Source organism: Metarhizium acridum (assembly GCF_019434415.1).
Source record: "Metarhizium acridum strain ARSEF 324 chromosome Unknown scaffold_347, whole genome shotgun sequence".
Taxonomy (NCBI): domain Eukaryota; kingdom Fungi; phylum Ascomycota; class Sordariomycetes; order Hypocreales; family Clavicipitaceae; genus Metarhizium; species Metarhizium acridum.
The window spans coordinates 157,300-171,970 of NW_027094028.1; the positions used below are offsets into that span (position 1 = coordinate 157,300).

The following is a 14,671-nucleotide window of genomic DNA, read 5'->3' on the forward strand; positions in this document are numbered from 1 at the left end:
CGACGCTCGGGCATCTTGGAAATATTCTCCCCCAGGTGCCACTTCTGGGAACAGACTATCCAAGAGCTTGCTGACCCATTGGCAGTGGAGGACCACAACCGCCAGGCCAGTCATCAGCGCCCTCCTCCTCCTCCACCGTCAACCTGCCGCTATGACCGCGACCCAATCTTCACGAAGCCCGAGGACCAAGTCCACAGATCCAACCTCTATCCTTCCCACCTTGGCAACGACCAAGACCAAGAAATCGACGCCCTACAACCATGACTTCGATTTGCATCTGGCCGACCACCGTGACCATCCCATCTACTCCTCACAAGAGCCAGATTTGGAGGGGGTTATGAACGCCTTGTTCCAGAGGGCTACGACAACAAGAACGAGTGGGTGACGGCAGCGGTTGTCGCTGGCTTGACTCAAGTTAGCTGAGTGCCGCCCGCCTCAAAAATTGCCAGCTTCTCTCTTCTTCCACAACAGGTTTCAAGGGGTTTTATTGCGAATTCCCCATCAGAGTTGAGGCACTGCAGAAGAGTCCAGCTGTGACAGTTCAACTCCAGATTGGATTTGCAATACCCTTGGTCTTGGCATTGAGCAAATTCGCCGAGCTCTTTCATTCTTCTTGAAACTTGCCGATTGTCCAGTCTGAGCCATGTCATCCAAGCCGGCATCAAACCCTGGTAGTGATACACGGGTTCACCGGTCCCAGAAACGACAGAGACCCTGCGACCGATGTCGTGAGGGGAAGTTGGGGTGTCAAACTCACAGCGAGCCCCATTGTCAACGATATCAACGGAACAACGTGGCCTGCACCTTCGTTGGCAAACCGCGACGACGACCTCCGCCACTCAGCCGACAAGAGCGACATGGCTCCATGATTGATGAGCGCAGCACACCCAACGTTTAGCCTCATGAGTTTCCTCTTCCTACCAGAGTGCGTGACCAAGATATCTCCTTTGGTATATCGTCATCGATCGAAGAAGCAGCTGTTGCAGGCTCGGAAGAGCCACTGCGAAATAGTTTTGCTCAGGCATTGGGTACGTCTCTGATAGCGGAATTACACCTGCATCGCCCATCTACCAACTGTTGCATGGTTTAGATCCAATCCAGGGGGGTACAGCCCAGCTCCTTGGGGGCTCTTCCGAATCGGACCCCTGGCTGTTACGACATTGTCTTTTTGGCGAGTTGGGCCTTCGGTCCTTTCACAGGGTCCATCATCACTATGCTAGTGGTGTTCCGACTAGAGACAAAATACCGATACAGCTCTTGCTGAATGGTGACGAGTTATTCGAGAGCAGCGCAGCTGAAACTAGAGTCGATAACGAGAGAGAACTGAGAACTGAGCTTGGTCTCTCCAACTCATTGGACACGACTAGTTCGATTGTACGTTCTGAATATCGCCTCAACCCAGCATCATTGATGGACTAACCAGCCCAAGATTCCACAAATGCGTGTTCCCAGTATTTCCCGTCATTTCACGATCGCAGTTCGGCCTCGCGTCAATCGAGTCGGTCCCTGAACGCACAATCTTAGAAAGCATTCCAACCCACTCGCTGTGAGGCGTATACGGTTCTGCTCTGCCATTTGCCCTAAACGACGACCAACTCGCTGTTACGCACGGTAATCAACAACCTCGACTAGATAAAATATGGCCCATTGTCTACAAAGCTCTCCGGGAGGCCATTCATCGACCGCGGTTATCGACGTTGCAAGCCTCGTTGCTATATTTGCACAAAACCAGCAATGATCGGTGTCGTTATGCCTCTTCTGATACTCCACTCATATAGTCACTTTGTGCTCTATTGTTGGTCTTGATCGTAGCCTGGGGATACATCTTGAGCGTTTGGCATTCCGGCACAGGAAAACAAAGTGTTCGTCGAAGGCTTTGGTGGGCTGTCTTCATCGAAGACAAGTGGATGTCATTGCTTCTGAGACGTCCCCCCTACATAAGACGCAACGAATGGGATACGAGTGGGCTTGATTGTGCAGAATTTGCGCTCCATCATGCACCATACTCGGAAACTTGCTACCAGCCCACACATGACGTTTCGAAATGTGGCCCGTCCAGCCTTGGTTGCAGACTCGATTCAAGAATCACCTTAGTATGTTTCCGCTGCTTCATTTTGTACTAAATATTGTACGCCACTGACGTCTTCTTAGTTCTTTTCATGCATGTCAGAAGCTCGCTGAAGACTTGTAGTCCTCGATCCAATTCGCAAAGCCCTTGTTTGACCAGCTCAACGCACGACGCGCCTCTGTACCTGTTCCCGAGCCATTCAAGGCCAGTCTCTACACCATGAGGTCTGGCACCTTTGTATATCCAACTACCATCTACTTCGCCCATCTCACACTAGTAGTGTATGTGTGGCGTGCACCTCTCAGACCTACCGCCCGGTCGTTGCCGGCCCGTCCAATCATTGAGATGGATCAGCCACTGCAAGAGACGCAACCTTTGCAGGATCCAGCGTTTCCGTTTGAGGACCTAGGCTAGGAATTTTCTGAGCTGCCAGAAATAGAACTTCATCTTCAAGAAGGCGTCGCCGACGCCAGTGCTACAGTCAAAGCACTTCATCAAGCCGCATAGAGTTGTGGCAGCAGCTTGGTCAATTTCACATGCCAATTGACTTCCAGCAAGTTTGGTGGGTTTGGTACTCATGTAAGTACTTTTTATATTTGATTCGTGTCTGTTCAGGCCCGAGTTATGGCCTCTGGGCCGATGAATGACTCGGTGCGCTGACAAGAACACAGGGTCTCGTGTGGGCTTCGCTGCTGAATGTCTTTTACTGGGCTGGGCTGTCAGAAACTTTTTGCCTTCCCCAACACGTGCAAGATGTCTTGCGGTGAGCAAGCCAGAAATGATTGGTTTGTTTTGCGTGCTCAAAATTGCTACGCGGGTTTGGTCATTTCGCCGAGTTGTCTCAGTCAGTAACACAGCGAAGCTAACAGCTATGTTTATCCATCTCTGTTCTCTTTGTGCTCCAGCAATATGTTAATAAACAGTTTCAACAGCCAATAGATTAAAGAAGACCAAGATTAAATTTATATTAAGCGCGTTTAGGACCCGACTGAGATTCTGAACTTGCTTGTGCGACATGTCCCCCCCCGAAATATTGTAGCCACTTCTGCTCCCAAGCTGGGTCAATGGGGGGCGGAGTATACGGGCGATGCCGCGGCTCCGGCGGCGGCGGCGGTAGACCCTCCACAGCTATGGGCCGTCTCAGTTCCAGGGTCAACTTCGTCATGGCTGGCGCAGACAAAGGCTGTCCTTGCTCGTCTGTTACCACCTTATCCACCTTGTCGGCTTCTTCTATCTCATAATATCCGAGTATTTTGCGACCGGCATTTGCAAACCCTCCGCACACCTGTATTGGGTAAGAAATGGCAACAAGTGCGCGTGTGTTGTCAATGTCTTTGGCTTGTGGAACTACCACCATGTGTCGAATGTCTCTGTCGATTTTCTCCCATGTACCGGCCAGTACAAGCTTGGAGAAGCTAGACGGCAGGATACTCGCATCCTCAAAGTCCACCACCGTAATGCGACCCTCATCATCGAGTATGAAGTTGCCTAGCCAAATGTCGGAGTAACAAAACACCATGGGTTCTTGCGCAAGATTCTTGACACGATGTTTTCTTTTTGTCAGAGTGAGAAACTAGGGTGTGAAGAAGTGTTAGTATTACATGATGCGAGTATTACCTCAGGGTATAACGTACCGCATTAAAGTGTTCTTCCAATTCAGTTACATTTCTGTAATGTATTGAAGCCTCGTTGTCGTAAAAGAGCACGTGGCGTATGGTCTCTCCGTTAACCGCCGCGGGACGCGAGTCCTGGGGCACTGGGATGCGATGCAACTCTGACAAAGCCAATGCTATTTGTTTGTATATGTCATCCTTGGTCGCATCATCAGTTGCCTCTTCCAAGCGTTGAGCTGCTGTCTTGCCTGAGATATACTCCATCACAAAATATGTTCGACTTTGCCATGCATGGGCGTCATCTTTATGGACGGTCACCTGGCAGCCATAATATACCGCTGGTGCCTTGACTGGGGAGTTGAGCTCGCGAAGTCCATCGTGAGCCATTTTCTGTGCGGCCAGCTCGTTCCATACAAGCTTCGAACGATACTTGATCCAAAATACAGGAGAATCCGCATCTGGATAGGGCATGCCGATGGTATAACCAAGGGGGTGAGATTTCGTGCAGAGCCGCACCAGTTCCGCTGGTGACGGCAGCGGGATTGTGACATGCGAGGGCAGGGCTGAACCGTGCCACTCTCTTCTCATACGTACTGTGTTCGACATGATGAGCGAAATACGTATTACAAGCGCGATGAATGTGTTGCTGGCCGATGAATAAAAGGAAGGCAAGCTGCGGGGCCAAGTGGAATCAGTGTGCGATTGTAATGATGTTGAGAACAGAGTTTACAGGCCAGACTTCAGCAAGTGAGGGAGAAGCCACGTGACACGCGACACGTGACGGGTCGAGGTGTAACTGTTGTTGGTTGTTAGTCGAGCAAAGAGATCCAAAATTAGGTGGAATTACATGGAATCAGGAATGGCCTTGTAAGATCGGCCATGTAAAGGCGCTTCGTCAAACTGCAGTTTCAATTAGCGCCCATGGCATATTCCAGAAATGCTGCCGCGATATCTTGCCACGGTGCCAGGTGGCCCGCGGCTGTTGTGAGAAGGGTTCAATAGAGGGCTCGTGAATAGCTTTAAATAGTTGTCCTTCGTTTAAAAGGTTCTTGGTTCGATCAATCTGGGGGCCTGGCCCCCGACCTGTATATATTACACATGATAATCTAGGTGTGTGTAACCTGACCTAGATAACTGAGGCATCCGGGTCAAAGCTGCCTTGGGCTTTCATCTTTGAAACCTGATTTGACATCTTGACCCCCTCATGGGCCCTCGTGATGCATCCTTTGTGCTGATGCAGCCTATTCCGGCTGCAGCAGGATATATTGACCGTCTTCGGAAGGATATGTCACTTCTCCGTGTGACAGCTGTCATCCCTGCTCCTCACCCAACGATTCGTGGTCTGCATAGCCTTACATTATTTTATTTTTAGAACTTCTCAAGTGCCAAAAGGGGTATAAGAGTGTGCTGCTGTCCCTCGGCTGCCTAGAGTCACTACATCTTCTCCAAGGCATCTGATTTACCTCATTACTTTCTATTTACTTTCTCTTCCCTCCCGTTGTTATCTTTCTGGATCTGAATCACAATGGCCCCCCTTGTCTATTCTGAGCAAGGCTATAACCTGACCGAAAACCCGTTTGTACTGCCTCAGAAATTCTTGGAGGGTACGGTTTGCTCTAAATTGTGGGTAGAGTTCTTACGGACAACGACTGGGGGCGAGCCCATCGAAGAGAAGAAGCAGGCTGCCAATCATGCAGTCTTTAAGATCGTCTTCGCGGATGCATATAATGAATATGGGGGTATGCGACTAGAAATGGCCGTCGACAATAACTACAAGAGCAAGTCGGATTCTGTGGATGGCCAACTAGTCAAGTTTCAATCTGGCTTCCTTCGCGTCAACCCTACCAGCAATTCTGGACCTTCTAGCAAGACACTTTCGACTTCCAGTCTCCCTATTGAACCGAATTGGACTGTTGGACGTGTGATTGGGTTGCTTCTCCAATACCGAGCATCCCGATTTGACTTTGTCATCCTTGATAATCAGTATTTTGGATGTCGCGATTTCGTGTAAGTACTCTTCCAACTTATTATCGGGCCACACAGGTATAAACTGTATAGGCTGACATATACCAGCACCCAGGCCATCTATTTGATGCAAACCCATGGCTTCATCCGAACTACCGAGATTAGCACCGTTATCAGTGGCCCGCCCTTGCCAGTCACAAGCATCTTTGGTGCCCTAGGTTTGCGATTTGACTACAAGGGGCGCATCTCGGCTTGTCCCATCGACAAAGGCCGATTCCCTTCGCTGCAACGCTACGTGTTACCTTCGATGCCATACAAGGGCTCCCAGAGCGCACTTGAACTAGAGTCGATTGCTCAATAATCCTTGCACGTCTCGACCACTGGAGTGTGTTGGGAAAATAAATATGATCTTTAGTTTCTCACAAGGAGGACTCTGCATTGATGGAGTTTGTGGTGCGCGACCGCCGCAGCCACAAGCTTGGTTACCATCTTGGGGTCTCTGACGTCGCCGGCATCGTGGGCTAGCCTGCCGACGACGATGGCTTCGAAGTTTAGTGAGGTTATTATTAACATCTGGACATTAGTATGCCGCGGGAACTATCGCAATTTTTGTGCTTGTTTTGTAATTTCATGTATTGTTTCCTATTCTTTGAAGTTAACTTTGCGCAATTTCCTTGTTCTTCTTCATGGTTCCATTATTGTGATGCGCCGCATGCCACGTCTAGAATCTCCTCTGGATATGGGTTTAATGTTCGTGTGCTTCATGTAGGGCTGCCTATATTACTGTTAGGAAGAATTTACTCACAGCACTCAAGTGTTTGTTATCTGTATAGGAAGTGATATGTTTTTCTCGTCCGTTTGCCATCTTCGATACAAGCGCAGGGCTGCTGACGCATAGTTGTAGAATGTAAGCAAGCAACTTGCTCAAGCAAGTGATAGTAATATACGGTCTTCCGCTTACATGAACTTTATTTTTATTTTTGCAAATCACTACAGGAATTGCTCTCGTGTATTTACAATGAAGTTACACTCTGATATTTGTATTTATATGCCACAGTGGGAGGTAGTACGTATTTGCCCACCCGGCGGAATGGAGTTATTTCAAATGCCTATTGTCTCGACTGCAGGTTGAGTTCATTTATCCCCGGTAACAAGAGCTAACGCATATGTCTGAATCTACACGCTTAAGTAGTCTTGCTTCGAAACAGTGATGTTGAGAAGAAGTTGCACATACTATTGACAGGTTTTGCCCGTGAGACGAATTAAACGCTGGTAAATTCTCATCTTGTCATTCCAGCCCTTTATATCCTTCTAGAAAATGGAAAGTAGCTCAGCCTATCGGACAGCTTAGACTTGTAAGAAACAGGTGGAGCGAGTCGCTTCCAGCATCGTGTCAGGAGATTATCACTGTCTTCTTTGGCTCTTGCAGAGCCCCCTGTCTTGTCGTCAGTATTGGTATAAAGAAGGGTTTTGATTTTTCTTCAGACGAACGCTGAATTTCACGTATTACAGTTCATAGATGTGACTGATCCTCGCGCAATACACGTGTCGTACCTGTACGTAATAATGTGAACTTTTCTTAGTTTCGGCGGTAGGAGCCAAGTAGCAACTAATATGTATACTGTATCATGTTACTAGCAAGTATCAATAGAACTAGTACTCTTAGCATGCTACGGCGTTGGGATTTTTACTACTCTATTAGTACGAATACTTGATAGAGGCTAATATATTCAGACTTCTGGACTCTTCATCCTAGGCGCTGCCGTGAACTATACTTCTCCGCAGCATACTAAGAAATAGCGGGACCTGCCAATAGGAAGGCCAACCTCCTTTAATGCATTGAAAGGTCGTTGCGGCAACAGGCAGAAATATAGTTGTTAGGTTTGCGCTAAAGCTAAATGGCCAACTCAATGTGAGAGGCCTACCGCTGGAACTACACAATAGCTTCCGGGTGCGGTCCAGATGCATTCTGTACATATACCTTGAAGAATTATTATAGAGCATAGACTGTAGCAAAACTCTCATTTGCTAGTAGCATGTACCAAGACAGCTGACAAGCAGGACGAGGTTTCGCCGTTTATACCCAGCCGCCATCGTAATGGCTTGTGAATCTTGGGTTCAGGCTGTGTATTTTCCATCGACGACCCTGACCCATGACGGTAAAAAGTCAGACTTTCTCAGCGAACATGTCTCGGAAGTGCAGGCCTCCAAGGTCGAAACTTGTTGGGTCCAGGAGGAAAACCTAACAGGCATAAGTAGGGTGCGATAAGTCAGGTCAATATCCGATATGATGTAATTAGAGTTAGGCAACTAGCTTATAGAATGAAAGTAAATTTGAGAATATTAGGGGGGGTTGTATTGCGTGTTGTCTAGTTCCTGCCGCCCCCTCCAAGACAGTATAAAGTCCCTCCTGTTTTTAGTACTATCTTCACATCCAGTAATCACATCCTTTTATACGTAAGCTTCCGAACAGTATGCCTTTGTGGGTGCTCCATATGTATATCTCCGGTTGAAGAAGCGATAGCATGGGTAAATTAAGCTGGAGCTGCTAATACATTAATCCATGCCAGTAATATAAATCCAAGTCCGTTTTCCCTATCATTGTAACCTTGCCATGACGAAGATCAGGACTTTGGCTCAGATTATACGTCACAGCCGATGTCTCGCCGGTGCATCCAACTCTTAATGTATTAGAGCAGTGCTTCTAAGATTCATGATCGCAGATTTCAAGCGCTTTGACACCAGGCTTATTTGAAGGAATAATATTACCTGCTTATTCAATGAATGAAAGTTAATATGCAAATAGCTTCGGTCAGAGCTCTGCTTGGGAGTTCTCTTTCCTCCTTGTAAATAATCGCTCTATCTGAGTCGCATTCGACCCTGCTCGTGCTCTTGTACCGTCACAGGTTGGACTACCCAGGATTGGTGTTATTATTGGCATATATTTTCACACGCACTACGATTCCATAATCAAAAACAAGCCGCACGCAGCGAGACATTAAGTGCGCAGCTTGTGACTGATTGAGTTGTGTTGTTGGTAGATCTGCACCGCATCAGAAACGGATGTTAGGGTTTCCATGTATATGCTACTTTCGGCTGGTATTTCGCTGGGCTTCCGATGGCGACATATTCTGGGGTATGGATTGGCCTGCAGGTGAAACTCTCCCGTGCCCGTGTTGCATTCACGCCCGCAAAATAACATATTTAGTCACTTTCTTCCAAGAAAACCATCAGAACAGTCGTGAGAGCTCCTAACCGGCCTGTCCGATGGACAGTATAGGCATGGTGTGGCAAGTAGGTTGAATACCTCTGCCGAGTACTGCACACGCAATTGCGTTCCTGCGCTGCGACGACAGTTCAACCATCGCATCTGAATTGGGGATCCAACCGCCAGGATTTATGAAAACATTAGTCTGCGGGCGCAATGGTAGAAGCGGCTGCGCCAGAGCCACGAGCCGCCTTGGTAATTGCTGAGGGCAACTCTCGGGAAACGCATGAGTGTGTCCACGCTACTCTCCCATTTTCCGAAGCCAGCCGGCTTATGCGGTTGACCGGCGAGTTGGGTTCAGCGGTGGCGTCCCAGCTGACTGTGGTATCAGATGCTGCAGTATGAATTCAGACCGTTTCCGGTGAATGATTCTCACCAAATGGCTGGGTGTATCTGGAACGCCACTGCGACTCCGGATGATGTCGGACAATGGGTCCTCTCTCCGCTACCAAGAACGCATTTTTTAGTATAAAGTCAGGAAGACGTGGAAAGCTTCGAGGTTCGAGGTGCTTTAGTCTAACTACTCTCTCTTCTCACTCAAGCCATCCCAAATCTCAGATTACAACGAGCAAGATGCTAGCTCAAATCTTGACTATCTGTCTCGTCCTTCTCCGCCCTTTCGTGGGCGCCGATATTTTCGATGGCTTTACTGAATCAACCTTGGTTCCTTGGCTCGAGAATCAAGTGGCTGATCCATTCGCAAATACGGTTCACGTATCCATGCGTCTCTCTTGCACCGGCACGGTGGACTGCGTAGGTGGTAGAACAAAGGACTACAAACCGGTCGTTGACACGGGCTCGACCGGCATTATGCTCGTTGCAAAGGAGATACCCGACTTTATACCAGGAACCTGTCCCACAGAAGATGTGGGATGGCAATATCTATCAAGCAGCGACAAGCTCTATAGGGGCTGTTGGATCAAGAAAGAGGTCGTCTTCAACCCAGGCTCTGCCAGCACCACACAGCCGGAGATGACGGCCACGGTGCCAGTCCTGGCGGTGACGGAAAGTGCCTTCTGTGATCCCCGAAGCTCATTTGGAGAATACGACGTCCTGGCCGCGCCGAATACATGTCCTGATCCCACCGTCGTCTTTGACACAAACCCCACCACTCTCTCGATGCTTGGCATCGGGTTTGGACGCCAGAAGTCGGGCCAGCCCCAGGGCTATCCGGACAAGAACCCGTTCCTGCAAATGACGACCGTCGCCGGGCACGCGGTCAATTGGTTCAGCTACCGCCCCGGCTGGGTCATCACCAAGCGGGGAGTCCATTCCGGTCTGACAAACTTCAACGCCGGCGGAAGTCGAGAATTTAGATACACACGGCTGCCGCCTCATCACCCACCCTCGCCGCCTTCCGCGCCACCTGTTCCCAGACATCCCCTTGACTGGGATCAACTCGACGGCTGCATCAAGTTCACATACGACACCATCATCGGAGGGACGCCAACCACAGTCGTGACCCCCTGCGTCAAGTGCAAAGTCCTGCTAGACACCGGCTTCCAAAGGGGGTTCGTGCGGCTCCGGTCACCCACCACCGACGCCGTCATGCCCCGGACTGGGAGCGGAGCGAGTCCCCTCAAGGCGGGCGCAATTATCGACGTCAGCTTTGGCAGCCCGGCCATTGATGGCGAGCGCTTCACGGTGGCGGCAGGAAGGTCAGGCGCCGGGGCTGCGCCAGATAATGACATTAGGGCCGTCTACTCGACCAGACTGCCACGCTTTGTGAATGCGGGCTCTCATGCCTTTCGCCTGAAGAAAATGGCCTTTGACGCCATAAGCGGCGCCGTCGGATTTGCGCCAGCGTAGGTTTCCGGGCGACGAGTCGTCAATTTCTTCGTGATCCAGTGACGGAGGGGAATAAGCCTGGCACAAAGGGCAACATCTAGTCACTCCTGTTTCCTTTTGAAATTCTTTCCGAGGAAGGAGCACCCCAGACTATAGTTACTACTACTACTACTACTACTACGATCTTTAGCAGTCTAGTTTCTTTGAATGAAAAGAGGTTTCCTAGTTCGTGTAAGCCAATCACAGCAACTTCGTGCTACCAGTTGTCAAGATAAAGTCGCTTATTCAAGGCAACAGTGATTGTGATAGGCAGCCTTGCAGGCTTTCTAGTTGAGTCGCCGCTTTTGCCCTACCACACCCATGCCGATCCCGTGTGATCCACGTCGTGTATTATCCTTTTTTATACTAGAACCCGCGCTCCGACACGGCACGACGCGCGCCTGCCGGAACCACTGCTCTATTCTTCATTTTTCCTCTACAATTAATCAATTACTAAGCTTTGGGGTAACTGCCGAATTTGGAATACCAGGTACACGGCCTCGTAAGACGGCCCCCGCAGTAAAGTGGTTTGGCACGCATAGCAATTGCCCATAATAATATTGAACTTGATACTTATTCATAGCTGCTTATCGAGCTGTACTTCTGAATGACCCTAAGAAGACTAGTTTGCGACTGTTTCGGTACTGGGGTGAAAGGCTTTCACACAGGATCCCTTCCGGGAACTGAAGTGAAGTACGCATATTGAAACATTGTTGGCGGAAAATCGTCCCGTGAGTTGTCGTTCATATTTCATCCATCTGCTGAAAAAAAGTATTTGGAAACATATCGCTGGAGTACAAAGATATGATACGCCTACGGGCGAGTCCTTCTTTCTGTTGCTTGGCTTGGCTCACGCCACAGTGACAAGGGGCTGCGGAATGAACTCGCACATAATTCAAGGACATTGCCTGTTATTTACGACTTTTTCGAAGTAGAATGCCTAAATAGTCTATTATAAGCCTTGCACAAATGGCTTTGCAGCCGCTCGAAAAAGGCCAAGAGTGTAGGATAACTTTCTACAACGCCATTATTATATACATTTGCAATCTCATAACGATTGATATAGAACCAGTTCTGGTTTATAGATCCATACAATAAAGTATTATACCAGAGTTCCTGTACTTTTAAGCCTTGCCTTTGTACGTCCAAAGAAGAATAAAAAGCAAATTATATATCGGCGGAGGACATGTCACACAGACGAGTTTAGAATTTCAGCCATGTTCCAAACGCGCCTGGTTGGGCTTATGTTCAACTATCATCTTGGAGTATGTCCCGACTACATCATACCGTCGCAATTCTCTGCGTAGCTCTCCTGTCACAAATTCATTCTTGTTTTCTCTGGGGCTTTCCGGGCCACCATGATGTCAAAAACGGGACTTGGCAAGTGAAACACCCCCAGGAGTACCGTTTTTGCCACCGTGTCTTTTCACGCGCTCATATTTCTGTGCTGAGCCATCATGCTGATGTCGTTCGTAACCAGCATTGACCATGGCTGTTTGCAAGCCAGACCATGACTGCTCTAAAAATTGAATTTCCTAGTAAGAGGCCGATAAACTACACTCGTCGCAGTATCCATCACTTACAGTAGCAGTTCCTTTGCTGTTTGCTCCAGGTATAGAGCCAGATGCTCTTCTTAAGCGCGCGGGAGTTCCTCGGCCGCGCCGACTTAGTCTCAATGTTCCAGACGCACGAATAGACTTCCCACTCTCCCAATATAGTTTGTACGGTCTAATAGGGGTCGAGTCTTATCATTCAGGACTGCTTGCTGAAGCTTGATCTCTATGTGCATACATCAGTAAATCGGCAACGAAGAAAGACATTAGGGCCTGGTGTCGACACTTCACTTCGGGTTTTTTTTTTGCTGCGAGTAGGACATTCTGTATCGTCCAACACAGCAAGATCTTGCTGATGGTTGACCCAGACGCACACTCTCGCTTCCACATTCATTCTACAGCCTGTTTATCAAGAAAACGGCTAATAACGGGGCGATCAGCCCAGCTTCGAAAGTCCATGTTCAAAAGTAAAAGTGTAGCGACTCATATCCAGATATAGGTACAATTCATGAACGTCTCGGTGATTGCGAGGGTGAAGAAATGGTCACGAAGAACTAGTGTAGGGCGCCCATGGAAGTTGTCCAACATATGATACGATAACCGACCTCCAGGCACACAAATTTGTCTATCTCCGGGTAGTCTAGTTGGTTTATGGCGTCTGACTGTAATTGTCTCATCAGTTGAATCAGAATGTCGCGTGTTCGAATCACGCCCGGGAGAACTTGTTGCTTCAACCTGTTATGGTTCTCTGGTTTATGTGACCTGGCTTGGGGATAGGCACCAGGGACAACAATCAAGGACACCCATGGCAGCGGATGAGACTTTTTCCACGTCATCCAGACTATACAATACACATTCTATAGTAGGACATAATTATGCTCCCAGAGTACTCCGTACAGCCTAACACTATAAGGGAGGGCTTATTTGACCACCCCTTTGGCGGAATTAGCCACGATTTTTAAATATAGATCACGATAGACTGGTACCCGATCTGGTTAAATATCTTGGTCTCCCATCGTTATGTTTCAGTCAAGTTGAGATAGTACGTATTACTACGTTTAATATCGAGCTTTCAAGACACACTCTTGCACATGTCTCTGGGCCGCCCCAAATTGGAACATCGAATGCTAACGAGCCTGCAGCACGGGCAGGATACCAGACGGCGTCACGATGAAACTAGGATCTGCTACAAAGAAGCGCACTATCTTTGCGGGGTAGTTTTATGCCAATTATATTGCCGAAGATGTCCCCCAGTTTTGTGTCGGAATCCTGTACAAGGAAAAGATACCACCACAAGACCGGCGCCGGGGGTACCAAAAGGCCAAAGAGTCGGGTAAGTCAATAGTATCAAGAGACCTGCCTCATCTCATAGCGTTTTATAGATCTATTACTTTATCTGAGATGACAGCGGCAAGTAAAGCGGTGCCAATGCCCTCAGTAGAACCAAGCAGCTGCGCCGGTCTTTGTGGTTGAAGCGGCGGTGCTCTGCCTTTTGTCCTTGTACAGATGTCGAGGCCGCCGTCGTCTGCTCTCCGGAACTTGCGGAGGTATTCAGAGCGGCAGGTATCTAGCGGAACTGGTTTGTATCCTGCCATTTACTGCTACTCTGTGTGGTGCAATCGATAATATCCATGCCCCCAGCAAAGGTCAATCTGCTTCTTTAAAACCGTCGAGTACCACAAGCGACACATCTCTCTTGTCTTTCTTAGACTGCACATAATTCTCACACAGTTGGAACTAAAATATCTCTCACTAGTACCTACTATTCTTAAATCTAACATAGCAGCTTCGGACTTCCATTGCCACCACTAAGCAATGCCTACAATAAGTAATCGACGGCCGCCCAGATTGGACCCCTAGTCCTCAAGTAGAGCCACGGCGATTTAGAAAGCCTCTTTTGGAGATATGATCTGCCGGGTGCGTCCAAACAAGTACTATGGTTGGGGATTTGCCATCTAGCGCGGCACGTAGTCGGATAAGGACCGCTGCCAGCGACGCGGCTGAAATGAATCGCTAAATCCAAAAAAGCGTGTACAGCAACAGTACCGCAAAGCTCCTATTCAAGTATGTGAAACATGATATTATTTAAAAAATTTTCCGTGTAAAGAGCCACTCTGGGCGGCAAACCCATCTGTGCCCCCCTGCTGACGAGGGAGCTACTAACCCGCCCATCAACACTTTCCATCCAAAATTTTGCTGCCATTCGCATGTCCATAATAAATTTCGTGAGAGTTCCCACGCTTATAAAGCATGGCGTGATGCGGTAAGTATCGGCATGAGAGTCTACGCAGCCTGTAGCGTCACCGACAGGAACCTAGCCACGGCACGCCTTGCACCAACGCTGATCTTTTGAACCCATCACGCGGGATAGATGACC

The 14,671-nt window shown here is 48.7% G+C and overlaps 3 protein-coding genes and 1 non-coding gene across 4 annotated transcripts; 3 read left to right on the plus strand and 1 right to left on the minus strand.

Moving 5' to 3' along the window:
* Nucleotides 1-3,035: 3,035 nt before the first annotated feature.
* On the minus strand, nucleotides 3,036-4,377 carry J3458_015162 (uncharacterized protein; the record flags this gene model as incomplete). The annotated part of the gene is made up of 2 exons (XM_007813106.2): nucleotides 3,703-4,377; nucleotides 3,036-3,641 (listed from the first exon to the last, which is right to left on the minus strand). Exons 1-2 carry the CDS (start codon nucleotides 4,285-4,287, stop codon nucleotides 3,036-3,038), a joined length of 1,191 nt encoding a protein of 396 aa, XP_007811297.2. The 5' UTR covers nucleotides 4,288-4,377.
* Nucleotides 4,378-5,206: 829 nt separating this feature from the next.
* On the plus strand, nucleotides 5,207-6,007 carry J3458_015163 (uncharacterized protein; the record flags this gene model as incomplete). The annotated part of the gene is made up of 2 exons (XM_007813105.2): nucleotides 5,207-5,688; nucleotides 5,755-6,007. 2 exons carry the CDS (start codon nucleotides 5,207-5,209, stop codon nucleotides 6,005-6,007), a joined length of 735 nt encoding a protein of 244 aa, XP_007811296.2.
* A 3,480-nt stretch (nucleotides 6,008-9,487) lies between these two features.
* Nucleotides 9,488-10,723, plus strand: J3458_015164 (uncharacterized protein; the record flags this gene model as incomplete). Its single annotated transcript, XM_007813104.2, has 1 exon — nucleotides 9,488-10,723. The coding sequence occupies one exon, from the start codon at nucleotides 9,488-9,490 to the stop codon at nucleotides 10,721-10,723; it is 1,236 nt and encodes a 411-aa protein (XP_007811295.2).
* A 2,200-nt stretch (nucleotides 10,724-12,923) lies between these two features.
* Nucleotides 12,924-13,014, plus strand: J3458_015165. Its single transcript has one exon. It is a non-coding gene; the product is annotated as a tRNA-Tyr (tRNA).
* Nucleotides 13,015-14,671: the final 1,657 nt, after the last annotated feature.